The following is a 27,669-nucleotide window of genomic DNA, read 5'->3' on the forward strand; positions in this document are numbered from 1 at the left end:
TTCCCGTCCTCCTTCTCAATCTTCTGCCTCCAAGAAAAACCCCAAAACTTCTGTCCCCAAATAAGGGTTAAACTTTCCTATTATAGGTATGGAGTCATTAGGGTTTAAGAGTCCCAAAATCCGTCTCTAATTCGGTCACCACAAATTAACGTGTAAAGCTGGAACGTAAGCAGGCCATGGCCTCCCAATATATCATGCCGCGGCTTGTATTTCTATATTTCTGTTATGCCATTCTTGAATTCCCGCCGCGGCCTCGTTTTCTATCAAGCTGCGGCTTGAAGACTTTTTAGCTTGTATGCTTAGCTTCCTTCTTCCGAGAGTGAACCAATTTGGATCAGAATTTCTCCTAAACGTATGCACCTATCCCAATGTTCCATATTGTTCCTAATCTGTAAAATAAGCATAAAAATCAAATAAAAACATATAAACACATAAAAAGTATAAAAATAAATAAACTTAAATAAAAACAACTAAAAGACTCTAAAATTAACAAAATATTATATTTAAAAGTGGTTAATTCGTAGGTATAAAACCTACTCATCAATCAACCTAAGAAATATTTCTGATTCTTCATGTTTTATGATTTTTTGTTTTGAAAAAATTAGATCGATAATACAAACCAAATGGTGCATCATATGCTAGAATCCAAATCAAAATCCCAAGAGTCTTCTTAACACTTTTTTTTTTTTTTACCTTCCTCCCATTTCTTTAGCCCAAATGGTGCATCATATGCTAGAATCCAAATCAAAATCCCAAGAGTCTTCTTAACACTTTTTTTTTTTTTTTACCTTCCTCCCATTTCTTTAGCCCCCACCAAAAACAGCATGACTCATGCATCTCGTGTGATGAGCATGGTTTTGAAACTCGGTTTCGCATGTTGTCTCATTCATGTTAGATACCAAGTCGTCTCAGACGAGTTTTCTGATACTTTTAAGACGTCTCGTCAAAAATTTTGAAAAATGAACGTGGGTATTAAATCCCGTTCTAAAATTTGATTTGTGTGTCCATCTCGTTCATGCCTGATATCGAGACAACTAGGACGAGTTTTGAAACCATGGTGATGAGTCAAACCATTTACATTGATTTAAAATCATGTATATATTTATTTCTTTTTATCAAAATACCTTTTTTCCCCACCACACCATTATTCCAAATTTGTACTTCATTTGAGGAGATTTTTTATGAGTTTCAAGTGAAGTCCATGATAATGTGTAGTCGTTGTTTTGGGGAAAAAAGGGGTTTAAGGGAGACCAATCACTTAAACCCTCGCCGATAAGGTAACTCGTCTTCTTCCCTGTTTGTTGAGCGTCTTTGGAGCCCACCACTCGCTTTTCTGGTGATTTTTCGGAGATTCTCTCTCTCTCTCTCACACACACACACACTCCTAAAACCCAAGCTTAAATATCAAGGAAAGTTGGTAATCCAAGTGTCTGCAACTACAAAATCAGATCAAACCCCTTTTCAGACTCTAACTCTCAATTTCATAAGTACCTTTTCAGCTTTTATTTCCCAAATGTTTGGAGGAGACACCTAAAATGTTCCCTAGGCTTGGATTCTGCAACTCTATCTGGTATTTTCCCCTCTTTTTCCTCTCTCTTACACACACACTTAAGAACCCATTCTTACTTTCCTTCTCCTCCTTCTGTTTCGATGCATTTAGTGATGATTGAGGACTGTTTTGATCCATTCTTGGTTCTTTGGGTTGTATTATATATGTGTATGCTGAATTTTATGTGATTACTCTCTCTCTCAAATTTATTGGGCATTTGGGCACTTTTATGTTGTTTGGTTTTGGGCTTTCAGTGAACTGGTCTTGAAAAAAGTCTTATAATCAACATGCATAATTTTGGGGATTTGTACTAACCATCAATTTTTAATTTTTTGGTGATTTTGCTTCATGGGTCACTTGGGAAAAAAATTTAGTTGAATTTCCTTAATGGGTTCAATGCAATTTTTGTTGGGTGTATTTTGATTGTTTGGTTTTTGACAAACAGGTCTTGAATGGAAGGTTTGTAATGGAGTTACCGACATTTGGGCATTTGGGTTTTTGAATCTTTTAATAGTTGACAACCAATCCATTTATTGAAGTTTTGGAGATTTGGGTTGTGCTCATTTCAGATGGCAATTCGTCTGCCCTGTTTTTCGCCTTCTGACACTCAAAATTCAGTAGGGGTATTAGCTGTTCTTGGAGGGAGACTACCAACGGAGGATCGCATGAGTAGAGTTAGCTTTCTGAAGATGTTCGATGAGAAGAATGGGCTTATGGGTACTGGCCAAAAGATGACTTCATGTTTACCATATTTTAGATGGTCAGCCAATGCCCATCGTGGCAGCCCATATGACAGTAAAGATCATTTCTTGAATTTACACCCCGAAGTCACAATGCTCAGAGGAGAAGGAACTGATTTTGTTATAAGTCCGAAAAAGGAGGGATCAGGTAGCAATCAAACCGAGAGCTTAAGAGACTCGTCTGATATGAACAATTTCAGCGAAGCCAAGATAAAAGTTATTGGAGTTGGGGGTGGTGGGTCCAATGCTGTTAATAGGATGATTGAAAGTTTGATGAAGGGTGTGGAGTTTTGGATAGTTAACACTGATGTTCAAGCCATTAAGATGTCGCCCTTGTTTCCCGCAAATTGTTTGCAAATTGGTCAGGAGCTAACCCGGGGTCTAGGTGCCGGTGGGAACCCTGATGTTGGCATGAATGCTGCCAAAGAAAGCAAAGAAGCGATCGAGGAGGCGGTTTGTGGTGCCGACATGGTTTTTGTAACTGTAAGTTTAATTTGTACACCCTCACTATCACTTTCTATCAATGATATGGTTATGTAGTGTCATAATAAATTTAAATTTGTAGGATATTGATGAGCCTTACCTTTTTCAATCAATGATATATTTATCTAGTCTCCATACTGTATTTGTGCGTTGACGGCTTGTCATTTGTCGGTGGGCCACCTCATTGACGAGCATGACCCAAGAGTCGTACTATACCGAGGATCTGAGCTATTCGATCTAGAGTTAAAATTCAAAATAACTAAGAAATATAAAAGGAGACAAATTGTTGGGGGGAAAATCTGTACTTCTGGTGGTTATGAGGCCTGATTCAGCTGGTTCTTGGCCCATATTCCATTGAAGAGCTGATTGACTATCATCTGAATTGATATGTTGGTGAGCTAATTGAAAAGGGCTATTGAGACGATCAAGTTCAGATGCATTATATATTTCCTTTTAGTTGTTTGATTGTATCTGATGTCCAGCTTCGTCTTCTCATTTATGGTTTATAGTGCACTTTTTGGTTTCTTGTATGTGTTGTATCCTGCATTTTTCCCACATGTTTGAGGGAAGTGGAAGATCTTGTGTTGACGATGTTGACTTAAAGCTTAAAGTAGCTGAATTATAATAAATTTATTATTTTGTTTTCAATTTTATAATTAATAATATTAGAATTATTAATATATTTTCTATGTACTCATTTGCTTCTGTTGGTGGTTAATGGATCTTGTTATGTTGTTAGTAAGAAAGCTCTTATATTATGCACGTCTTTTTTATCACTAGAGGTGTAATCCTACATATTTGAAGCTTGTTATTATATAAATCATTTTGTAAATAAGCTATTATTTTTTGGGTAGGTAATCTGGCCTCAATAAATTATGATATGATGTCAAATCTATGAATCCTATTTGATTATAACATTTATACCCTTTTGTTTTTGTTTTTTGTTTGTTTTTTGCAACACAAGGTCAGGAGAGTTGCCTAGATATGATGATCTTGCACCTTTTTCTTGTATTATTTTGTATTCTGAATAGATATTCATTAATGATTAAAAACAGAAAGAAAGACCCCCAATTTCTTTTTATTTTTGGTAAGTAAAGATGTTCCACATTCTCGTGTACAAGCTACTCATGCTCTTTTTATGTGTAGGCTGGAATGGGTGGGGGAACTGGCACTGGTGGGGCCCCAGTAATTGCAGGGGTTGCAAAATCAATGGGAATCTTGACTGTTGGTATTGTGACAACCCCATTCACTTTTGAGGGACGAAGGCGAGCAGTTCAAGCACAGGAGGGCATTGCCGCCTTGAGAAACAATGTTGACACACTAATTGTCATTCCAAATGATAAGTTGTTGACCGCCGTTGCCCAGTCTACCCCTGTCACAGAAGCATTTAACTTGGCTGATGATATACTTCGGCAAGGTGTACGTGGCATCTCGGATATAATTATGGTAAGGATTGCCCAATAAAACTTTTCCAAGAACTTTGATTTCTATTTATATATATTTTGTTCCTATGGTGTTAAACGAATCCCCAATCTTTTTTTTTTCTTTTTTCTTTTTTCTTTTTTTTTTCTCTGAAGAGGAAAGCAGAGAGGAAATCACCTTGATGTAGACTAGAAACACGTCTTTATCCATCTTTGCCATTCGGCACAAAACCCATTCTTCCCTGAAGATTATCTATAAATATCTAACTAAAATTACTGTAAGCCTTCATTATAATCTTACATTGGATCGTAAGGATGCCACTATGAACTTTGGAGATTATACACTCTTTTGCAATCAATACACCATCAAAGCGGAAAGGTGAAGATTGGCATCCCAATCTGCTGCACTAGATACTCATGCATCGAATGATCGAAATATCTTACACTCCATTTCGCTATCATTAAAAGGCATCTGATAGTCAATATTTCTTGTTTTCTAATTGGTGGTGGGTTACTTTGATTGCAGGTGCCTGGTATGGTGAATGTTGATTTTGCCGATGTACGAGCCATTATGGCAAATGCAGGTTCATCTCTAATGGGAATAGGAACCGCGACAGGTACTCAAAAGGATTTGTTTTCCCCTAATACTCGTAAGATATGTTGTTAGTTAGTGAAGCCTGTGCGAATGGCAATACCACAGACATGGGTTCAATGCCCACATTCACCCTTTCTATCAAAAAGACAAAATCATGTCATAAGCATAGCTCATGACTCATAGTAGATGTTATTTTTTCTTTATAGGTACAGATGTTATTGTTGAAATCAAATTTCACAATTTTCTCCATGTAGGAGAAAGCATTATATTCCTTTCGTGTGTTGTAACATTGAGTTATTCTTTTAAAGATACCATGATACGGATATGTTGTAACAGTAAGAAAACGTGGAGGATGATTGTCAACCTTTTGTTTTTGTTGGATTAAGCATGCAATATGGGAGGAGATTCTTTTATGCTTTGGAAACATAGAACCAATATTTCATTTTGGACTCTTGGGTGGCACCTCAAGGTCCAAGATTATTTTCCCTTTCCCCCATTTCGTTGGTGATCTGAGATCAAACCCACATGACAACTCTCTTTTGTTTGGCTTCCTTCATATAAGATGGTTTTTATAATGGAAGGGTAAACCAGAGGTGGTTCTTTGGGCTTGGAGGGTCTTCCCATTATCTCTGGAGACTAGCTTTATCCTAACTATTTGGGGCCTAAACAATAGTACTACACATTGAGGCAAAATTTTAGATATTAGTTTTCTTTCCCCCTTTTCTTTTTGGCTCATTAGATGATTGCCTATTTTACTCTCTTTATTAGAATATCATACTTCGAATTTGATTAAAAACTACTTAACTACAAGTCCAAGGGATTCATGAAATGAAATAGTAAAATTAAGTTGCATCCATGTCATGGTAATGGGCCATGCCAACAATCCGACCTCCCTTGTAAGGTTATATGGATGATTAATATCTTAAAACTCCTATAGTTCCAGATTAGAGTTTTCGCGCCCTAGATTTTTCAACTTTCAATATTCCTGTATCAATATCATGATGATCATTGCTTTGCAGGTAAGACTAGGGCAAGAGATGCTGCGTTGAATGCCATCCAATCTCCTTTACTAGATATTGGTATAGAAAGGGCTACAGGAATCGTGTGGAACATCACTGGTGGAAATGATTTAACTTTGTATGAGGTACACCCACTTTACTCGGTGTTCAAACTATTCCTTTCTCTTTCCTATTTACACTCCGTTGATACTTTGTTTGTACGTAAACACTAATTTGAACAATGACACGTATGAGGCCTTGCCACTAGTAAGCTAATGTTCTAGTGGTTGCCTTTCACACCTGGCCCATTAAATCGTATTGGAGATCTCCTTTAATAGCACAACCTATAACTCATTTTACGTAAATCAAAAAAGGGTTTCTCTCTTGGGGCCTGTTTTATTTTCCAAAGTCCTCAACTCCTTTGGTAAGACTCTGGATGAGAATTTTCACTCCCATTCTTGCTTAAGATCTATTATATACTCTTGATTATAAGTCTTTTCAATACAAGAATAAGGTAAGCAAACTCATGTCTCTGATTGAACAACTTTTGACCTGATGGCTAAAATACCCATTTGTGACAGCAATGATAATAATATATTTAAAAAAAAAAAAAAAAAACTTGCATCCTAGCTTCTAATATGTGACAGTTTCTTGTAATACCTCTGTTGATCTTTCTATTGTCTGAATCTCCTCCCACATCTGATTTCTTGCAGGTAAATGCTGCGGCAGAGGTGATATATGACCTTGTCGATCCAACTGCGAACTTGATATTTGGGGCAGTGATAGATCCGTCTCTCAGTGGTCAAGTAAGTTGTCCATTCTTTTTTGTTAATGGGTTGGGTTGGCTGCGATCAAACCCTCAACCTCACATTACATTGCATAATCACCCCCCCCCCCCCCCCCTCCTCGGAATCATATCCAAAAAAAAAAAAGTTGTAATTGCTTTTGTGGGAATTTGGTTTCAATGTTAGTTTTGCATGGCATAATTTAGCCATTGTAACAAGAGTCTGACTATCCTTACTAAGATAGTGAGGAAAAAATTCCTTACTCTAAGCCTCATCCACCATCAAAAGACCCTGAGATTTGTAAAACAAGTCCTCGAGATTCATAACAAATAGCCATTGTACTATTTGTCCTTCGGATCCAACTTATTTGGAGTATTGATTATGTACGAGTCCACCTCCCAAAGGCCTATTGTGTGTTGGACTGTCGTCAGTGCTAGATGACCAAGTTTTTGGTCTGCGGAGTTATCTTTGTTATCAAACATGCCTTGTGTCTACTATTTTATCTTGGATTTAGATGCAACTTTCTAAACTAAGACATTACTTTGCATTCAGGTTAGCATAACTCTGATTGCCACTGGATTCAAACGCCAAGATGAGACTGAAGGAAGGCATTTCCAAGTATATATCTCCCTTCTCTCCATAAGATTCTTATTCTCTCTTTCTCATAAAAGTCTTATTTTCTTGATTTGGGTAAAAATGCCAGGGGAATCAGTCAGTACATGGAGATGTCAACCTTGGGATGAATCGACGCCCTTCCTCTTTCACTGAAGGCAGCTCAGTGGAGATTCCGGAGTTCCTGAAAAAGAAAGGACGATCACGCTATCCTAGAGCTTGACACATTCATTTTTGTAATATACATCTTTTCTGGTAGTTTATGTTTCTCTTCTCAACTTGAAATCCCTTCATAGGGATTAACACCACCCCCCACAAAATTCAAGTTCTTCGTGCCTAGTTTCAAACTCCAGATGAATGGGTATTATTGTTGAAACTCATCAATTTTTAAATAAAGAATAATGGTGGAGTTGGTTAATGTCTACAATTGTTTGCAAGGAAGAATCTTCAATTGATTGCTGAAGATCCATGAAGAATTTTTGCTTTCCCATAATTGGGGTGAGGCTTAGATGAAGACAAATGTTTTTTCCTTCATTTTTTATGAAATTTTAATTGTTAGCGATACTTTTTGGGAATACCTTCGATTTAGTCCCATTGGAATCAAAGATTTTGGTTGAAGTTGAGATGAAGCTGACAACTCTTGGCTCCTCCAGTGTAATCACTTGGGGGCACCTAATGGGGTCCTCGCCAATGTTCAAGACCAAGTATGTGATTTGAATTGGATTCAATTGACCATGGTCTTAGGAGTGCTAGGTATTTTACCAATCCTCTGATGACAAATCAACCATCTAATATTTATCTTGGCGGCGTGGGGTTTTAAACAAGTGGCCACAATGTAGGATAATACAAGGTTTTAAATGGACGTAGTAATGTAATGGCCAACCCATGTAGTAAAGGAACATCCATCCCTGAAATTTTATGCTGTTGACATGGTATTATTTTTTAAGTTTAGATGACTCAATGTGTGCACATCAATGCGAGGTAAAATTCCTTAGCAGTGAAACAATCAAATCGTTTATTGTAACAAGCATTCATTTCTTCATAAAATCTAAATTCTTGATTTTCGAAAGCTGCAACTTATATAAAGGAGTGTTTCCACAATTCCGTAAAGTATATGATCAGGCATGCATAACTGATAAGGAAAACCATGAAGCAGTGAATTGATGTTAGTAATGGGCATTGACACATCATGGTGAAGAAGCTAACTCCCATATCTTTATAGTCCCATCATCACTTGCGGAAGCTAGAAGCCGGGTTTCCTGCCAAATTATCAATAACCAACACAAGCATCATTTAAGTAATCCTTTATGACATTGGAAGAATATGCAAACATGGTTGAGAGTCATTTCGTTATCTCGGACGATTTTTAAAACCATGGAAGCAAAGCAGAGCTTAGAATTGCTATTGCTGATGATGTTACCATCACTTGAACTTCAAACCTTTTGGTTGAAGTACTGAAGATGCTCTCATGCAAGCAACACAGAGAAGATACAAAGCAGAATAATAGAAACTCATGGTAAAAGGACATCCCTGGGTATGCCCACACTTTTCTAGTCAGTGTTGTATAAAGCTTATTCAGTGCTTGTGCTATTCAAAATATTATTCAACTCCTCAATCAACTACCATAAATAATAAAAGAGGAGACATCAGGTGGGTCATGGAAGTTCCAAAATCATGTTTCATATATGGAGCGTAACAGAGATGAGTGGAAAGAAATAAAATTAGAAATGAACACATTCATGAAAATGTAGTAGATCCAACACATGGTGAAGGAAAGTCAATTGAGATGGTTTTGTCATGAACAACAAAAAAATAAAAAATAACCACCAACTTCGAAGAAACGTGGAAGTTGAATCAAAAAGAGCGAGAGGAAGATAAAAAAGGACAGGTTTGAGATAGGGAAAGTGGAGATGAACACACTAGAATTAACTATGAGACATCACCTTAAGATGAAATTCAATGGAAGAAAAAGATTCATTAAGCTGACCCCAAATTCTTTGGATAAGGAAAAGGTAAGGCTTTGATGATGATGGATTCATTCAACCAATCCCCCACTCTTCCATACAAACCATAGTATCTAATTATTTCCAAAAAGAACAGCATACCTTGGAGCTCCATTGCACTGAATTTACATCCATTTCATGAGCCTTTTCCTTTTTCAGAAGCAACTTATAGGATGGTCCATCAACCTGCACAATTGAGAATATTTTTTTATTTTTGTAACTTGATAAAAATTTCATGAAGACATCAGCTAATAAAGGAGAGGGGAGGAAATGGAGCTGCCACTGTAGCTGCTACTCCATAACATGTTAAGGGAGGTCAAACCACCACCAAGTGTCCATAATTTCCAAGGGTTGCAGAACAGAAACACCATCTCTTTTTGCAGTTCAAGACTTCACAAGTTTGAGTTGTAGATCAAAAGCTTAAGATCTTCAGACCAAACAAAAATTATAAATTTATGAAAAAGGTGGATTATGTGCTAGGTGTGTGGTAGAGTCCATGAAGCATGCTAGACTTCAGGTTCATCATCTACGTTCCATATTGAATTCCCAATATTTGCTTAGGTTCTCCTTTTTGTGTAGATCATAACACTAGTTCTTTAGTTCTAATAATACCTCAAATGGATATAACAACCTCCCAAAGATGAAGAGGTAACTCAATTCTCAACATTTTTATTGGGTGTCTTTCCCGAATTTATTAGCTGGGGGAGCATAATGTACCATCCTAAGGTAGCATTTCAATTGTTGATACAACTATCACACTGCTTAATGAGAAACTAAGGCATAGAGAAAATAAGAGTTACTATTGCCACACCAAATGTGTGCAATTATTTGGTTATTTACATTGGAATTGGTGTGGCAATAGCAGTTCTCAAAAGTAGTCCAGTTGAACAAGTGACCATTGGGTTCTGTCTCTCGTCAAGCTTATGTGATTGAGTCAAGCAATTCATCGTTGATTTGCAGAAATAAAGAGTAATTACAAACTAACAGTCAGCAGACAGAAAGAAGGATATGGGGGTTACCAAACAATCTTCGTTCTCAATGAAAAGACGTATAGTATCATCAGCTGCTCCACTAGCAATAATGCCCTCCCTGTTATATTCACAAACGAATCACAATAAAGTCCTCATTAAATATGCGCTTAAATCATCCATAGATTAGATAATGGGATTTGAAAGACTAATCACACAAATAAGAATTTCCTTTTAAGTGTGGTTATAGAGAGGACATGCCAATAAAATTATGTCGCAATTTACATAACTCAAGAGTCCAAACATTCCAGTCACTTCGAAAGTTGAACAAGTAGTCAACTCAACAAGATCAAATGTTATGGTTGAGCGGTGGAACTCTCAAAATTTAGTCAGGACATGAGAAGACTTCTAGATCAACTTGAATGTTCACTCAATTTTTTGGATAAGTACACCTTTATTCCATAAAATGTTCACTCAACTTGAGTTAGCTAAATCAATTCACTGCACTTTTTTTTTTTTTTTTTTGTAAGGGTACCTAGATACAAGAAGGATAAGGTCAAATACATTGTGGGTGCAACATTCACACTGAAAATGAGAGTACTTGATATGGATACGAATAGAGGGTATGAAAACCATTTTGAAGTATCAAGATAACATAGAAGTGAAGATATTTAAAATTTTGCTAAAAAGTGCCTAGTCATTTCTTCCATGTACTTCTGCATTAAATGAATTTAATCAATAACTAGACTATTTTTATTTCTTTATTGCAGTAAATTTTCTAGAATGGGGCCTGTTTCAATGTAATATATTAATGGATCAATTACAGAGTACAGACTTTGAAGTTTTAAGCTCTTTTCTGTTCAAGACGAGCTTTCCAAAATCAGATGAATTTTAACGGAAAGGCCCCAGCTTTGGAATTAATAATTATTTCAAAATAACAGTCTTGGAAAGGGTGTGACCTTGTTCACCCACAGAGGCCCGTATTTTCATATTTCTTATAATTGTGATGGGTTTTTTTTTTAATTTTTCAACAATTGAACAAGATTCAATCCAATCTTTGTGCCAAGTAGTCTCATCAGCAGATATCTAGGTGATGTCAAATCTTTGATATTTTGAAGAATGATATAACAAGTACTTAATAGAGTGTGGATCACAGATATAAAACCTAGGGTTTCCAAGAGGAAACAATAAAACATAGGCCTCAAGAATTGAGAGGCAGGTTAATTTTGTTTGTTGATAATGCAACTTTGCTAAAAGAGGGAGCAAATAAATGAAATGGTTGAGGCTAAGTTAGGTAACAGGACAAACAGGATAAATAGCAAAGTCACAAACAAAATAAAAAGTTGATTCATATTAGTCAAACCACCTAGCATGAATTGCTACCTTGACCAATGAACTGAGAATATTGTCCGATCATGGAACCCCGACAGAGTGCAAACATGTCTCCTGTAAGACTCAAAACAACACACTTATTAGATGTATATAAGAACAGAGTCCTTGTGAATGAAAAAAGGGCTTCATGGAAACCAGCCAAGTAATTACTGTTGTCATAAATGAAATTGCAATTTCTTATTGCAAGCATGATACAGTCAAGGAAATCAGAACCATGATTCCATGTTAAGCTCGAGGTGGTATCAATCTACTCCCAAATTGCCAAAAAAAAAAAAAAAAGCACGCACACACACACATTCACACACTTTTTATATCATCAAATAAGGGAAGATCCTTGGAGATTCTACAAACTGCACTAGGGGTTCATAAAAATGTTGACCTTGCCACCTTTAACCCAACTTGTCATATGCTATCAGAACAAGCATCAGTAGCATACAACAATTGAGTTTCAGGCACGAACCTAACATTACCAGCTTAAAGATTGCATTTTTCTCAAAATGAAGAGACTTTAGATGGTTCAATGCTTCCCCAAAGAAGAAGATCACTAATACACAGAAAGACAATAAAGTGAAACCACATCACCAAATTCTATTTTTTCCCCTGCTTTTTAAGCAATTTGATGATCAATTATGGGTATTCAAATCCTGCTTCTTTTATATTACAAAAGTTATACTTCTTAATAACAAATGAAATTTTGATGATACAAATTTGTTTAATACAATCTGAAAGCACCCTTATGCATAGAAAACCAAATATATGCGAAAGCATATCGCTCACCAGGGTGCAAAGACACCACCATTTTGCATTGTTTTGCTGTCAGTTTCCCATATTTTCAAAGTAAGATCATCACTGCAAAATCAATCCACTGTTATTTTAATTTCTCCAGTACAGACATTGGTTATAATAAGATTACCACACTAGTAAAAACAAAAGTAAATATTCGATCAATAAGCATGATAGACGGGTAAAATAGATTGACATACCTACAGGTTACCATTTTGTCTCCTGTTGAGTTAAAAGACAGTGCCCAGACTGTCGATGAGTGTCCACTACAAAGAACAACATCCAGAAGAAGCCATATAGATATGTTTAAGAATATTGTAATAAGTATAACTAGTTGACTTACAAATAAACTAAAAATAAATTTGGTGCACGTGTTTCATAATAAAATTCAAGAAACTAAGATATGTGAAGGTATTATACTTATTTGGTTCACCTAAAGTTTGTACACAGTGCCAGTCATCACTGTCACCATCCTCCGCCCAAACCTGGCATTATAAAGAGAAAACTATTATTTTTTTAAAAAGGGTCTTTTGGATTTCTTTTACCAACTTGCCACGGGACGTGTCAAATGTAACATTTTTTTTTTCATTTTATTGCTTCTAAAAATGAAATTGAGAGAGGCAAATATAGCATTGCCATTGGAGTTGCTCTAACTAGGTTTTCCATCTGAAACCCCAAAAAAATAAATAAATAAAAATCAAACAATCTTATACCTTAATGGTGTCATCGTAGCTACACGAAAACAAAACATCCATAAACGGATGCCATTGAACCATCTTCACATCCTGAGTATGCCCTTGCAACACTGATACACACTCAAACTCATTCCCGGGCAGTACTTCCCAGATCCAAACAGATTTATCACGACTACATGTTGCAAGCAGAGACCCAGATGGATTCCAAGAAACACTTTTGACCTCATTTTCATGACCCTATACACAAAAATCGTCATTATTTCCAATTAAATCGTCATTATTTTATTTTTTATTTTTTTACAGTAGTGATGCATCAAACAACAATAACAAGAGAAATCAATGGATTCTCAAATAATTATACAGAGATGATTATACCTCTAAAGTAGAAACACATTCAAAATCATCCCCAATATGTTTCCAGATAGCAGTTGTGGCATCAAAGCTTCCTGTGGCCAATAACTTTCCACATGGCGACCAAGAACAAGATCTAACAGTCCTAGTGTGTGTTTCATCCAAAATTGCCTGTTAAATAAAATTTAGATCCAAAATCAAACTAATATCAATTAAAGTTACTATCGAATCTCTATTTAAGGTACTCCTCGATTAAATTAGGGCTTTTTTGTTACTAATTGAAGAAATAAAAGAAAAGAACCAACTTTGCAATCCCACGGATCCGAAGGTTGTCCGGATGGATTCTGCTGCCATATTCGTACGGTTTTATCGCCGCTACAAGAAGCCAACATCGCCGGAATCCCTGCAACTCCGGTGGTGGGGTTCCATGCGAGACTCCAAACCCTATCACTGTGACCTTCGAGTTTCTGAATCTCTTTTAAGTCGAGATTTTGATCAAAGAAATCCATGGCGGCGATTTGCTGAGATGAAACTAGAATGGATTTTGAACTAGTTTCTGTTACAGATTCTAATCGATCTTGAGAAACAAACTCTCTCTCTCTCTCTCTCTCTCTCTGCCCGCGCGAGTGAGACTTTGGAGACACTGAGATCGCAAAGAAGCAAACATATAGCGGTGATCTAGTAGGATGGTTTCACTTTCACGTGGTACTTCATATTATGTCCTTCGTGTCAGTTTCTTATTCGATAATTAATTTGTCAATTTGCATCATTTGGCCTAGAAGACAAGCCGCCATCTTGGATGATTGGGTATCAATGATGCATGGGTACCCATTTAATCGGGAACCAAAAACCCTAATTAAGCATTTTTTTTTCCCGTACTTGGGGGACGTTTGGTTAGGATTGTAGATTCTAATACTTGATTCTGATTATGGATTATCATGATCAAATTATAAAAATTGATTTTCAGAATCTAAAATCCTGCTTGATTAGTACTATTTTTGAAAATTGATCTTGTTAAATAAAATTACCTTATTACACTTCTTGATATTAAAAATGTAAGTGAAAATACATGTCTCGAAGATTGAAGACAATAGATTTTTTAGAGAAAAAAATCGAAGATTTTTTAAAAGAATTGAGAAATATGAGATTAAAGTCACTTTTTTTTATTAGTTTTCAAGTGAATTGTATGTTTAGGAACATGTTAAGATTAAGATTACCCTAAAAGTTATGATGATTTTGTATTTTTATTTAAAAAATTATTATTATGTTGTTGTTGTTGTTATTATTACTACTATTGTTATTAATTATAATTGTAATTACAATTATATTGTTATTATTATTATTATTATTATTTTGATAATATTATTATAACTACTTCTTTTTTGATTTTGATTTTTTTTTTTTTTTATTATTGTTGTTGTTGTTGCAAGATATATTTCAAGATTGTCACAAGTGGATAGTCTGTGAAAATCAAGAGAAATAGTCTGAGCTATGTTACCTGGTTAGTTGGTTCGATCAGTTCGAATTTGAGTATGGAGTTTGTGGTTTGCTAATCTAAAATGAACTCGGTTTGTAGGGGTAGGTAGAGAAAATTCGTTTTCGGTTTGCTAGCTTGGTTTGCTTGTGCATATATATAATTCAAGTATACAAATTATAATTACAATTATAAAAAATTATAAGTTAAATATAAATAAATAAGTAAAATAATTTAAATTTTAAATATAAATATAAATAAGGAAAAATATTTGGTTTGTCAAACCTGACCAAAATTTGGGGGATTCGTAAGTCGTTTGATTTTACGAACCGTACTACGAACTAGTTCACTTTGTACCAGTTTGTGGTTCGGGCTAGTAGAAATGAATTAAGTAATATAGTGCCTGAGAATTATTTCTAATTCTCCATAATTTTGGTTCCAAATTATGAAAAAAATTGATAAATAATTCGAATCAAACGATGCATTGAATTCTAGAATCTAATTCTGACTATTTTAGAATCCGAACCAAATGCCCCCTAGATTAGAGTCAGGTTTAAAAGCAATCAAACCGATTTGATTCTATCCATAGTAACAAAAAAAATATTTTTTTTTATAATAAAAGGAAGTGCTTAAAACTTGTTTTGTATCTCTGACGACTAAAAATGATTAAAAAAATGTGTTAACAAAAAATGTCATTTTTCCCCCTTTTTTCTATTTTTTCACAGGAAAAAAAAATTAAATACTTTCTTCTTCTTTTTTAATGTAGGATTTGATACATATTAGAATTTGATGATTCATAAATGTAAAAATATGGTATTTGATGATAATAATTTGATTTTATGAATTTTCATTATATATATATATATATATATTATTTTTTATTTTCATCATTTTTTTTTTTTTTTGTTTTTTTTTTCCCCAAAGTTTGTCATTTTAAACCCGTACTTCGACTTTGTAACTATGGTTCTATCCATTAGGTACTCGTTGGGTTTATGATTTTATAGGAGATTAATCAATTGTAAGCAATTATTGTAATTGTTTGAACATGATTTATAATTTTGAGATAATAATTTGTGCCAAAACTTTGTAATGCTTGAAGGGTGTGTTTTAATCTTTAATTGGAGTGTAATAGTAAGTAAAAGTTGGGGTGCCAATAGCAGCTCTCTAAATTATATTGGATTATCTCCTAAAAGTTTATTATTTTGTAAAGAAAATAAATTTTGATTTTTAGAAAACAAGCATCTTTACCACATGAAATTGAAATTATGTTAATATTTTTGAAGATAATATGTTAATTCTTAAGAGAAAAAAAAAAAAACCTTTCTCATATTTTGTCATGAAAAAAGACTTCTAACCTTAGATGAAATTTATCGTACTATTGAGATTGTATTCACAAACAACCTGACTTGCCGACAACACCTTGTGAAGCAGACAAGGTTTGAATACAACGAGGCTCTCACCCTCTTAGGCACCCCCTACATAGTGATCCGGGTCTAGTTTGTTGTTGAGGACGTTTCTATAGATTATAATTCGGGTGACTCCAATATCGATGATGGAATTCTATTATCACTAGAGGGGTTTTTTTTTCTTATTCTATTCTTGAGGATTGAAATTCATAGGTACTTGAGGTTGTTGACAATTCCAATTCCACTTATGCCACAGTCGAAATCAATAATAAAAAAAAAAATTATAGTGATTCTAATTCTAAATATCTTAGGAATCAAACCCAACTCCTTAACCCCAAAGAGGATGCTCGTGCATTAGACGTAAGCAAACTCTAATTTTATAACAAGAGAATGATATTCTATTAATTTTGAACATCTAAACATTTTTATTTATTTATTTTATTTTGATAATTTATATAAAAGAACGAAGAACGAAGTTGAGATTCGAAATTTTTTGTTGATTAAACTGTAATTTTTTATTTGCAATTATGATTTATGCATTCTCGGTGTTTCAAGAAGATTTACCTAGTATCGAAGTTGGAAAAATAAAGACTCTAATTCACATTTGCATTGTTGAGTTCACCATTTTTTATTGTCTAGGTCACCATTTAATTACTGTCAAGTTCGAAAGTTTCTTTCTTATGAAAATATTGTCGAATTCGATAGTAATTAAATAAAAAGTAGTGAACTTAATGACAGTAATTAAATGGTGAACCCGAAGCTATATATGAACCAGATCTCTATGTAGTGTCAAGTCAACACAGTGTTGAACGTAATGTCCAACACAAGCAAATAGGCATTTTCCAAATAAAAATGGGTCTTGTTAAGGTGTGCTCTAAAGGTACACATTAAAATGCATTAAAGACACCTTGGGAACAAGTATATGAAGGCATTTTTGGTAAAATAATTTTTTTTTGGGCAATTTCGTACAACTATTAAATCCCAAAGTGTATTTAATACACTTTAAAGCGCATGTTAACAAAAACAAGAGTTGTGATAATCTAATTCTCTTTTTTGTACGTTCTCTTCACAGAAACGTAGATCCTTTGCTCTGAAATACACAAGGATAGAAGATTTATAATTTTGTGAACTGTTAGGTCATAACAAAGAGCGTACAAAAAAGAGAGTCAGATTCTCACGAATCTAAAAAGAGTCGTGATAATTTGAAGCCCTCATCATAGAATCGTAGATCATTTGCCTCGGGATACACCCAAAAGATTTATGATTCTAATTATCCCGAGACAAATAATCTACGATTTTGTGATGGGGGGTGTCAGAAAGTCATTATTCTTTCAAAAATAATAATCAAACAGTTTTCACGAGAACTCGAGGGGAAAGGATATTTTGGTCATTTCAATAATCTCTTCGCAAATCAAAAGGTTCCCAATTACGACTTAGAAATCACCAATCAAAAGATAGTGAGTGACACATGTCAAGAAAAGTGAGTTGAAGTCGGAGAATGTAACACAGTTCTTGAATACAGGATCATTACGTACCACGCGCAAGCTAAAATGACGAAGACCAGACCAACAAGAGGCATAAAAAGTAAAAACCATTGAAAAATAAAAAAAAATACATCTTTTAATATACATCTGGTTCGAAGGGTAGAGAAGAAGAAAGTAAGAGAGAAACCATGGATTCAACGGCTAGAAGAAGCGGAGGAGGTCTGCTCGAAGGACTCTACAGAGTCCTCATGCGCCGAAACTCTGTCTACGTTACTTTCGTCGTGGCTGGGGCTTTCGTTGGAGAACGGGTAGGGTTTCCTCTTCGATCTCTCTGTTTCCTCATCTGAATTTCCTGCAAATATGTACGGGTTTCGTCTATTTTTTTTCTCGATTTGGAGTCACGAAATGATGTCTTTTTTACTAGTTTTTGAGATCTAGAAGAAATAAATTTGATTGAAAGATTTGGATACTTAACCCTATTAATTCATGTAATTTGTGTTATCTGGAATGCGGTAGTGTTTGAGAATTGAGATTTATTTGCATGAATCGTTAAATTTTTGTGCTATTTGCACATTAATGTTGATGCACGAAGAAATTTGATTTTTTTCTTTCTTTCCAATTTTTGTTTGGTGAAACTAATGGGATGGTTTCTTGGGTACAGGTTGTGGATTATGGGGTTCATAAGCTTTGGGAGTACAACAATGTTGGGGTATGAGATTTACACCTGATTTTGTTCTCTATATGATGAATCTGTCCCTTTTTATAATTGTAGGAATGTTGACACATACTTGATTTTTCAAAATTCACAATAGGATAGACAATCGTTTTCCCACCCTTTTCAAAACGCACCACAATCAGTAACAGGTTAAGAAAAATAAGAGGTCATCAAATGGATTTAAAAATAAAAAATAAAAATTAATGGGATAGACAATCTTTCTCTCACCCTTCTCAAAATGCACCCCAATCGGTAACAGGTTAAGAAAAAAATATTGGGTTCGGTAACAGGTTACCGATTGGTTCGGAATGGGTTCCATAAGAGGTCATCAAATGGACCCTTCATTTCTTTTTATTTATTTTTAAATAATTTAATTTGTAAGTGTGTGTTTTGAGAAAATGTGAGGTCTGTTAGAATTATAAAGATGCAGAGTGTTTCCTACTAGGTTTGGGAGTTGTTGTTTGTTACTCTTGAATTCTTGTTTGAAATGAAATCATACTGTTATACATTGATTTTCCTAGTTAGGTGGGAGCATGGTTCCAATCATGGTTTTAAAACTCGTTTTGATGTCTCGTCTCATCCATGAATGAGTCCGAGTCGTCATGGGTGAGATATCCGATTTATTTGAGTTGTCTCGGACGAGATTTTAAAAAATGCCTTAGAATTAGAACAAACCATGTCTTTGAGACAACTTGTCAACTCGTCTGGTTGGTGGACGATACCGAGACAACTCGGACGAGATTTAAAACCATGGTTCCAATAGGGCCAATGTTACCACTTCCAATTTTCAAGATTTTGTGTTGCCAATGAGCCGACACGAACAACACTTCTAGACACTTACCATACATATAGTAGAGCTAATTTTCCTGAATTTTTTAAAAACGAATTAACATTAAGAATGTGAATTATGTATTCTAGTAACTGGGCTAACTGCCTGACTCAAATTTCATTCATGTGTCACATATTACTATTTTACCTTCTAGAAGTTCTGTTATACCAAGGGTTTATATTTGTACTGTTGTTCCACCTTTTTGGAATTTTTAGAAGGTAGCTGTGCTGAATTCCTTTGGACTCCTTGATACTTAGCATTTGTGCCATACGTCAAGGTAATACTAAATGTGGGTGAGAGGGTTAGAAGGGATGTAGAAGTCTTGTCTTCCATTTGTAAAACATGTTTTCTCACTACAGAGAAAGGGACACTACTTGTTTCATCGAATGCCACTACTGGAGTTCCTTCTCTAAATCAATTTCAGATATTTGTAGTTTCTCTTTCCAAATTTCATAAGCTTGTAAGAGAGCATAAATAAGTGTTGTTGGAGTCGATAGTCATAATCATCAACATCAACAAAAGTAATGCCTTTTACCCGTTAGGGGCACATGAATCTCGTTCTCATTCAATTTCGTATTGAGCCGTATCTTCTATTAAACTTGATGCCACCCATCCTCAATTTGGGCGGCTTGTGGCTGACACTACAAGACTAAAAAAACTCGACACTGTTGGAGTTTTGCTTAATCATATAATTTCTGCATGTATATATGTGCACTTGTGTGTCTTCCTTGTGAAGTCAAGAAGTAGAACGTTGGGTCTATCACTGCTCCTGTGATTCATTGTTCTTGACGTACAAGTCCCCTGAACCCCATCAAACCCATCATAGTCTGATCTTGTAGAGAGTATTATCACCAATAAAGGGTCCTTGGGATTTGCACCACTTGAATCTTGAGGGCCATCTAACAATGGGGATTGTAGGTGTTTGGTTTGGTGATATAAAATCACCATTCTTTTGTTTCTTAAGGTTAATAGGTTTTGTCCAAAGGTATTTTGGGGTAATGTCATTTCATTAGTTTATGAGAAACAAAAAGGGTTCCTAAATGGTAGTTGTTGTCCATAAAATGGGTTTTTCTAAAAGGTTTTTTTTTTCTTTGTTAGAAAATATGAGAAAACATTGAGTCTCTATGTATGCATTTCTTCTTCTCTTGTAAAACCTAGATGGTCGAGGTTCTTGAGGATGATATTCACATGATTGTTGTTGGCTTGTGATAACGGGCGTGAGATGGATTTATCGTTTGGGTTCTTACTAGAGTTGGCTGTAGAGATTTGGTGGGTTTCACCAAAGAGTTGGAGGTAAGTATAAACTTCCGTACTTGTAATTTCTTCCATGAGTAGCGGATTTCTACTTGCCGGCTTGCTTGTGGATGAACCATGTATATCTTGTGTTGTAGTTGTGTTCTTTTCTCTACTCTTTATTTTTCTTGTATTTGCTTTGCAACACATTCTTGGGATTTGGTTGTTGAAATTGATTGCTTGGTTATTAGAAGGGATTAATTTCAATAATCGGATTTCCGTGTGTTGCTTGGGATCTAGCCACAACAGTAGGCACATACCCTAATTCAAATAGGATTAAATTTGAATTATGAGCTGTATTGCCCTTGATAGAATCGTGCACACCACCAATTCTTCATTTTTTTTGTTACTAAATTTTATCTAAAATTTCCCCTTTCATTGTAATAATGCAGAAGCGGTACGAGGATATTTCAGTATTGGGAACGAGGCAATCAGAAGAATAAATGATCAGCTCTCTCTCTCTCTCTCCCCTTTTATCTTAGGAAATTGAATGATTGTTGGTGTATCATGTACTACCAGGATTTCTGATAGCTATTGAGCATCCCATTTGGAAGATTTAATAATTGCTCTCTTTTGTTGTGTGTTATTTTTTTTTGGAAGACAGAAAAGTACAACTATCTAAATAATTGGATGGTTGGAACCCTGTTCTGAACATTCTATCTGAGTGGTTATGACTTGTGCCAAGCATTTTAAGGTTGGTTTATGTTTGTGAGAATCAAACCTGGTTAAATTACCATCTTTTTTTTGCTTGATGGATCTTATTTGGGTTATATTACACAGATAATCATAGATTTGTTTGTTTTCTTCGAGATGCAAGTTAAAGATCAACGGTTTGAGAGTCCAACTCAGTGTTGAATGTAGTGTCCAACATAAGCATTCCATCATTTTTTTTGTGTGAAAGTGTCTTAAAGGCCGAAGATAAATTGCATTAAATACACCTTGGGATTTTATTTTTTAATCAAAATTGTTGTAAACAAATTTTTCTGTTTCTTTCCAAAACTTGTTTTTAACAAATAATAGAAGATAACTAAAATATATTATAAATAAGGAGTTTATTCAAATCTCTAACATATTGATTAAAATACAACAATAATGATTAAACAGATCTAAATAATTTTAAAAATGCATGAATTTAATTTTTAATAGAACCTGAAAATCAGCACGAGATATAAACCAATATCAAATTGCAATGCACATCTCTGTTATGTGTATAATTTAAATGAATGTTTCTTGCTACGACGCATCCAGTTCAGTAAAAAATAACAGGCATTTTGTCATCATATAATTTTTTTTCTTTTTTGTTCGATCATACAACATTGTAGCCGTAATCATTTGTTTAAAATCGTATTTTAAGGAAAATAAATTCTCTATCCATTTTCTATGTGCAATCAATCAAACCTTTCAATTGTGTATCCCAATGAAAGAGATCTATGGCTCCGTGCTCATGCCATGTCAGCCGAGTATCGACGGTGAAGACTTTCTAGTTAGAAATTCATTATTATTATTATATTATTATTATTATTATTATATTTTTAAAAAGAAAAAAAAATCACCCCTAGGATAGATGAGGGCATTTAGGTCACTGTATGCGTTGGTCAAATTAAATAAACTGCCATAAAAGGGTGTGCCTTCATTTTAAAAAGACAGGGTTGTTTCAATTATTTACCAAAACTCGGAGGGGCAAGTAAAAATTATCCTTTATTTGTGTTGATGGAAAATTTTTCCACCTTTGTCTTCTCGACAGATTTTTTTCAAGGGTTTTCGATCTTCGGCATTTGTGATTCGGTAATGGACCTCGAAGGAGGAGACGAGAAATTTCAGGTTCGAAAGTTACAGATCTCAGACAAAGCAAAGGGTTTCATAGAGCTTCTACAACAACTAGGTGTCTGTGATTCAATCTCTGATGCGGAATTCGAGGCTCGATTTCAAGATCTCAGCTCTTATGGTGAAGATCACGTGATTTGCGTCATCGAAGACGATCGATCTGGGAAAATCATCGCGACTGGTAGTGTGTTCGTGGAGAAGAAATTTTTGAGGAATTGTGGGAAAGTTGGGCACATAGAGGATGTAGTCGTTGATTCAAATTCTCGAGGGATCAAATTAGGGCAAAAAATTATTGGGTTTCTTGCGAATCATGCTCGATCTGTTGGTTGTTATAAGGTGATTCTCGATTGCAGTGTTGAGAACAAGGGTTTCTATGAGAAATGTGGATTCAAACAAAAGGAGATTCAAATGACGATGTATTTCGATTGAAAATTTCAGTTGTAATTTTATTTTCTCAATAGAGCAAATAAAATCTTTTTGTTTTTATTTTAGAACTGTTATTAACACATCAATTTTTTCTTACAACACACAAATCTATATGAAATTATGAATCGATTCGAAAGGATTGGTGTGTTGTAAGTAAAAGTTGATATGTTCTTTTTTCATCCTGGTTAGGGAAAATGTTCCACCTTTGTCTTCTCCACGGATTTTTTTCAAAGGTTTTCAAGAACGAGATGGTTTTTTATGAGTATAATATGATTTTTTCAAGGGTTGTAAGTAAGTGCCATATAGTATGTTTTCATTATATAGTTGTTCATGAAGTGAAATTTGATTCTTTTATAAGCAATAAGCACCTTATCATCAAACCTCAAAAGACTCCTAAAAAGAAAAGTCAAGATGAGTTTAGCATAAAATGTGTATATTAGTAACCAAAATTTCTGTTTGTATTGAGTCATTTGTGATATTGATTATAAATCCTTAGGAGCATCTTATCAAATTATCTGTTTGTATCATCTTTTACTTGCACATAATAGTTGTAGATATTGACATTAAAATGTTATGGTATTTTATAAATTCTTAGAAGCATCTTATCAAATTATGGTCATTTCTGTTTCTTCGGACATCTTGTCCTTGAAGGGTTTCAAATTCTGTCACTTTGATCTAGGCAACCTATTAGTTTCTTTGTGTTTTTTTCAATCTCATAATGCAAATATTCAATCTCTAAATAGTCATTCAGAACCTAACTTTAGAAAAAATACAGAACTTTACCCCCTCCATCCCAAATGATGTCACCACTTCTACTTCTTTTTTGCTTAATCAAACAAACTATATTGATAGCCCCAAGGCCAAACATTGCACTCTTGAATTTGCTCTTTAGTTTCAAAATTATTAGAGTTAGCACAAATTGATGTTCTTTTCTATTTGGTTGTGTAGAAACAGTGAGATTTTTCTGTTTTACTAAAAAGCTTTGTTTGGACTGTTAGAAAAATAGAACTTGAAAAAATTGCTCTGAGGCATGTAGTAATCTACGTTGTCTTATAGATAACAGACGCCCCCACTTCGATTGAACACGAAGATACAGATGGGTTGCTGGCGAACTTGTCTTCAGGAATCCGTTAAGCACCCTTAGGCCCCTTTGACACCTTCGGATCGGCCTTGGTGCCTATCCAAAATTGGACGGCCCTATTAAATATTTAATTTTTCTCTCTCTCTCTTTCTTTATTTTCCTTCTTTCTTTTTTATTTTATATATATATATATATATATAATATATATATATATATATATATATTATATATATATATCTATATATATATATATATATAATATATATATATATATATATATATATAAAATAAAAAAGTATTATTAAATTTCCATATAGCTTGAAGCCATTAGGAGCTCTCAAGGAGAAAGTTTTTGGAATGAAGAAAGAGTTGAGAATAGGTTCTTATTTATAAGTTTAAAAATCCCTCTAAAACATTTAAAAAGCAATGTGGGATTTACAAAAAATTTGAAAAAGGAGTCAAAAGAACTTTTACAAATTTCAATCCATGTGAAAAGATATCAACCAATGGAAATGTTCATTTTAAAAAACACTTACTTTTCTTTAACAAAAAGTACATCAACCATAAAGTAACTTTCAAATATCATTTTAAAATAAACTAAATTAATTTTATTTGAATCAATTTTAAATAAATATTAATCAACATTTATTTTAATAATTCCTCACTTGATTCAAAAAATAATTAATTAATAGAGGCAAACTGGATGTGTATCAGAATGATCATAATAAGCATAACCATAGGTACCTAACGGTTTGAACCTTTGGCTTATATATATAATTCAAAGTTTATAAGATATTTAAACTTAAATTCTATGTAATAAACCGGAATTATATATACACTTATTATAATCTAACTCATTAGTGACAAAGAATAACGCTTTGCAATCAAGCGCTTAAATCCTGATTTTCATGATTATTTCAGAGAGATGATCAATTCTCTGTTTAAAGTAGTTAAACTTTTATACTCATATAGGTGAATTTGTCATAAGTGCTCTTGTAACTTCTTTAACACTCAAGCTTAAAATAACCTACAAATTCATTAAGAGTTTAACTCATCCTTTTCACATTACAAGATATGTGCACTAAATAACATCATAGGGATAGTCAATATAAATATTGTGTGCACTTACAAAGACAGTAAAGTAGCTTCTTATCTCTTTGAACTTAGAAAATGGGATCTCCAAATCTACTAAGTTGAGGTTCCACTACTCTGTCTTGATGGATATAGGTTTTAGGCCCATCCCCTCGATGTTCTCAAAACTACCTCTCTAGGTAGTGCTTTTGTTAACGGATCTGCTAGCATTTCTGAAGTTGGTACGTACTCGAGCTCGATCACCCCATCTGTCAACATCTGTCGAACAATGTTATATCTAAAGCCTATATGCCTTGATTTACCCTTATATTTTCTGTTTCCTGAAATGGCTAACATAGCTTTATTATCACAATAAATAGTAATTGCATAATCTCGAATAGGAGTTAATGGAATAAATTTAATAAAACTTCGAAGTCATTCTGCTTCTTTTACCTCAGCCGATAATGCTATGTATTCTGATTCCATACTTGAAGCAGAAATACAAGTTTGTTTCTTTGACCCCCACGATATCGCTCCTCCTGCTAAAGTATAAATCCAACCACTTGTAGATTTTGAATTATGAGAATCAGAGTTCCATGTAGCATCTGAGAACCCTTCTACTAGTTCAGGTTTACTATTATATTGTAAACAATAATTTTGAGTACCTTTTAAATATTTCAAAACCCTTCTAATTGCTTCCCAATGTTTAGGTCCTGGGTTACTTGTAAATCTACTCAATACCCCCACTATAAAAGTTATATCGGGTCTTGTACATTGCATTAAATACATAAGACTACCAACTATTTTAGAATATTCTAATTGAGATTCCGTTCTATCCGTATTCTTAAATAATTTCTTACTTGGATCACAAGGAGTAGGAGAAGGTGAACAGTCAAACATATTATATGTTTTCAATACTTTTTCGACATAATGTGCTTGAGATAAACTAATTGTTTTATCTTCTTTTATGATTTTTATTCCAAGAATAAAGTCTACCTCTCCAATGTTTTTCATATCAAAAGATGATTTAAGATAATTTTTAGTTTCTACAATTATATCAATATCTGTACCAAAAATTAACATATCATCTACATACAATGACACAATCACATAACTTTAATTTATAACCTTACTATAAATACATCTATCACATTCATTTGATTTAAAATCAAATTCTTTTATTTTTTTTATCAAATTTATCATGCCACTGTTTTGGTGATTGTTTAAGACCATATAATGATTTATTCAATTTACAAATCAGATTACTTTTACTTGATTCTACAAAATCTTCTAGTTGTTCTAGGTAAATTTCTTCATCTAAATCACCATTTAAAAATGCAGTTTTTACATCCATTTGATGTATATATAAGTTATGAATAGATGCAAATGCTAAAAGAACTCTAATAGAGGTTAATCGAGCAACGGGAGAAAATGTATCAAAATAGTCTATTCCTTCTTTTTGCCTAAATCCTTTGGCTACTAATCTTGTTTTAAATTTTTCTATACTACCATCTGGTTTTAGTTTCTTTTTGAAAACCCACTTATGTCCTATAGCCTTACAACCTGGAGGTAAATATACTAATCCCAAGTTCTAATAGATTTAATAGATTCTATTTCATCATCCATAGCTTCTTTTCAAAACACACTATCTAAAGATGTTACGGCTTCTTTGTAAGTCTTAGGATCTATTTCTAAAAAATAGGTGTAAAAATCTGGACCAAAATTATAATGTAGATCATTTCTTGGTCTCTTACTTTTTCTAAGTTCTAGTTCTCTATTTTCTTGTCTTTTTCTTAATACTTGTTCAGAATGGGTTTCATTTTTTAAATCAGAAACATTATCTTTATATTGAAGATTTTCAAAAAATTGTGCTTCTACAGATTCGATAATAACATTATCATCTAAGTTTAAAAATCGATAAGCGTTACTATTTTGAGCATATCCTATAAAAGCAGACTTATATGTTTTAAAGCCTAATTTTTTAATCATATCATCTGGTTTTCTAACATAAGCTAAACAACCCCAAACTCGTAAATATTTTAAATTCGATTTTCTATTTTTCCAAAGTTCATATGATGTTTTGTTCACTTTATAATACGGTACTCTATTTAAAATATGACATGCAGAATACAAAGCTTTACCCCATAAATTCATAGGCAAATCAGAATTTATTAGCATAGAATTTATCATTTTTATTAATGTCATATTTTTACGTTCCGCTACCCCATTTTGTTGAGGTGTTCTAGGGGCAGAAGTTTCATGTATAATTCCAAAATTTTCACAATAAACAGTAAAATTATTATCAAAATATTCCCCTCCTCTATCACTTCTTAAAATTTTAATTTTCTTTTCTAATTGATTTTCTACTTCTGCTTTATATAATTTAAAAGCTTCAAAAGCATCATTTTTGTTTCTTAACAAATATATATAACAGTATCTACTAAAGTCATCAATAAAAGTGATAAAATATCTTTTACCACCTCTAGTTAGTATCCCATTTAATTCACATAAATCTGAATGTATTAATTCTAAGATAGTAGAAGTTCTCTCTACACTACGATGTGATTTCTTTACTATTTTAGACTGAATACATATATGACATTTATCATCATTTTCTTTATTAAACTTAGATACTAAATTTAAATTCATCATATTTTTTATAGCTTGAGAATTTAAATGTCCTAATCTAGC

General features: G+C 33.8%; 4 protein-coding genes across 6 annotated transcripts; 3 read left to right on the forward strand and 1 right to left on the reverse strand.

Moving 5' to 3' along the window:
• Positions 1 to 1,147: 1,147 nt before the first annotated feature.
• LOC147384937 (cell division protein FtsZ homolog 2-1, chloroplastic-like) lies at positions 1,148 to 7,610 on the forward strand. Of its 3 annotated transcripts, none has more exons than XM_086425109.1 (8): positions 1,148 to 1,277; positions 1,995 to 2,772; positions 3,919 to 4,218; positions 4,720 to 4,810; positions 5,808 to 5,932; positions 6,500 to 6,592; positions 7,124 to 7,189; positions 7,275 to 7,610. In XM_086425109.1, the coding sequence occupies exons 2-8, from the start codon at positions 2,119 to 2,121 to the stop codon at positions 7,404 to 7,406; spliced, it is 1,461 nt and encodes a 486-aa protein (XP_086281235.1). In that variant the 5' UTR covers positions 1,148 to 1,277; positions 1,995 to 2,118; the 3' UTR covers positions 7,407 to 7,610. The 3 variants fall into 3 exon arrangements, with proteins under 3 accessions (XP_086281235.1, XP_086281236.1, XP_086281234.1); XM_086425110.1 differs by having other exon boundaries at positions 1,177 to 1,570; positions 2,119 to 2,772; XM_086425108.1 differs by having other exon boundaries at positions 1,178 to 1,570.
• A 480-nt stretch (positions 7,611 to 8,090) lies between these two features.
• On the reverse strand, positions 8,091 to 14,040 carry EMB1345 (Transducin/WD40 repeat-like superfamily protein). Its single transcript, XM_086425111.1, has 10 exons — positions 13,681 to 14,040; positions 13,400 to 13,546; positions 13,043 to 13,261; positions 12,750 to 12,814; positions 12,530 to 12,595; positions 12,324 to 12,395; positions 11,538 to 11,600; positions 10,206 to 10,275; positions 9,289 to 9,372; positions 8,091 to 8,442 (listed from the first exon to the last, which is right to left on the reverse strand). The coding sequence occupies exons 1-10, from the start codon at positions 13,882 to 13,884 to the stop codon at positions 8,371 to 8,373; spliced, it is 1,062 nt and encodes a 353-aa protein (XP_086281237.1). The 5' UTR covers positions 13,885 to 14,040; the 3' UTR covers positions 8,091 to 8,370.
• A 3,796-nt stretch (positions 14,041 to 17,836) lies between these two features.
• On the forward strand, positions 17,837 to 21,334 carry LOC147384939 (cytochrome b-c1 complex subunit 9-like). Its single transcript, XM_086426237.1, has 3 exons — positions 17,837 to 18,047; positions 18,401 to 18,448; positions 20,969 to 21,334. Exons 1-3 carry the CDS (start codon positions 17,928 to 17,930, stop codon positions 21,017 to 21,019), a joined length of 219 nt encoding a protein of 72 aa, XP_086282363.1. The 5' UTR covers positions 17,837 to 17,927; the 3' UTR covers positions 21,020 to 21,334.
• Positions 21,335 to 22,238: 904 nt separating this feature from the next.
• On the forward strand, positions 22,239 to 22,894 carry GNA1 (glucose-6-phosphate acetyltransferase 1). The gene has a single exon (XM_086426236.1). It carries the CDS (start codon positions 22,287 to 22,289, stop codon positions 22,827 to 22,829), a length of 543 nt encoding a protein of 180 aa, XP_086282362.1. The 5' UTR covers positions 22,239 to 22,286; the 3' UTR covers positions 22,830 to 22,894.
• Positions 22,895 to 27,669: the final 4,775 nt, after the last annotated feature.

Source organism: Akebia trifoliata, chromosome 15 (assembly GCF_017979445.1).
Source record: "Akebia trifoliata isolate Shusen 1 chromosome 15, ASM1797944v1, whole genome shotgun sequence".
Classification (NCBI taxonomy): domain Eukaryota; kingdom Viridiplantae; phylum Streptophyta; class Magnoliopsida; order Ranunculales; family Lardizabalaceae; genus Akebia; species Akebia trifoliata.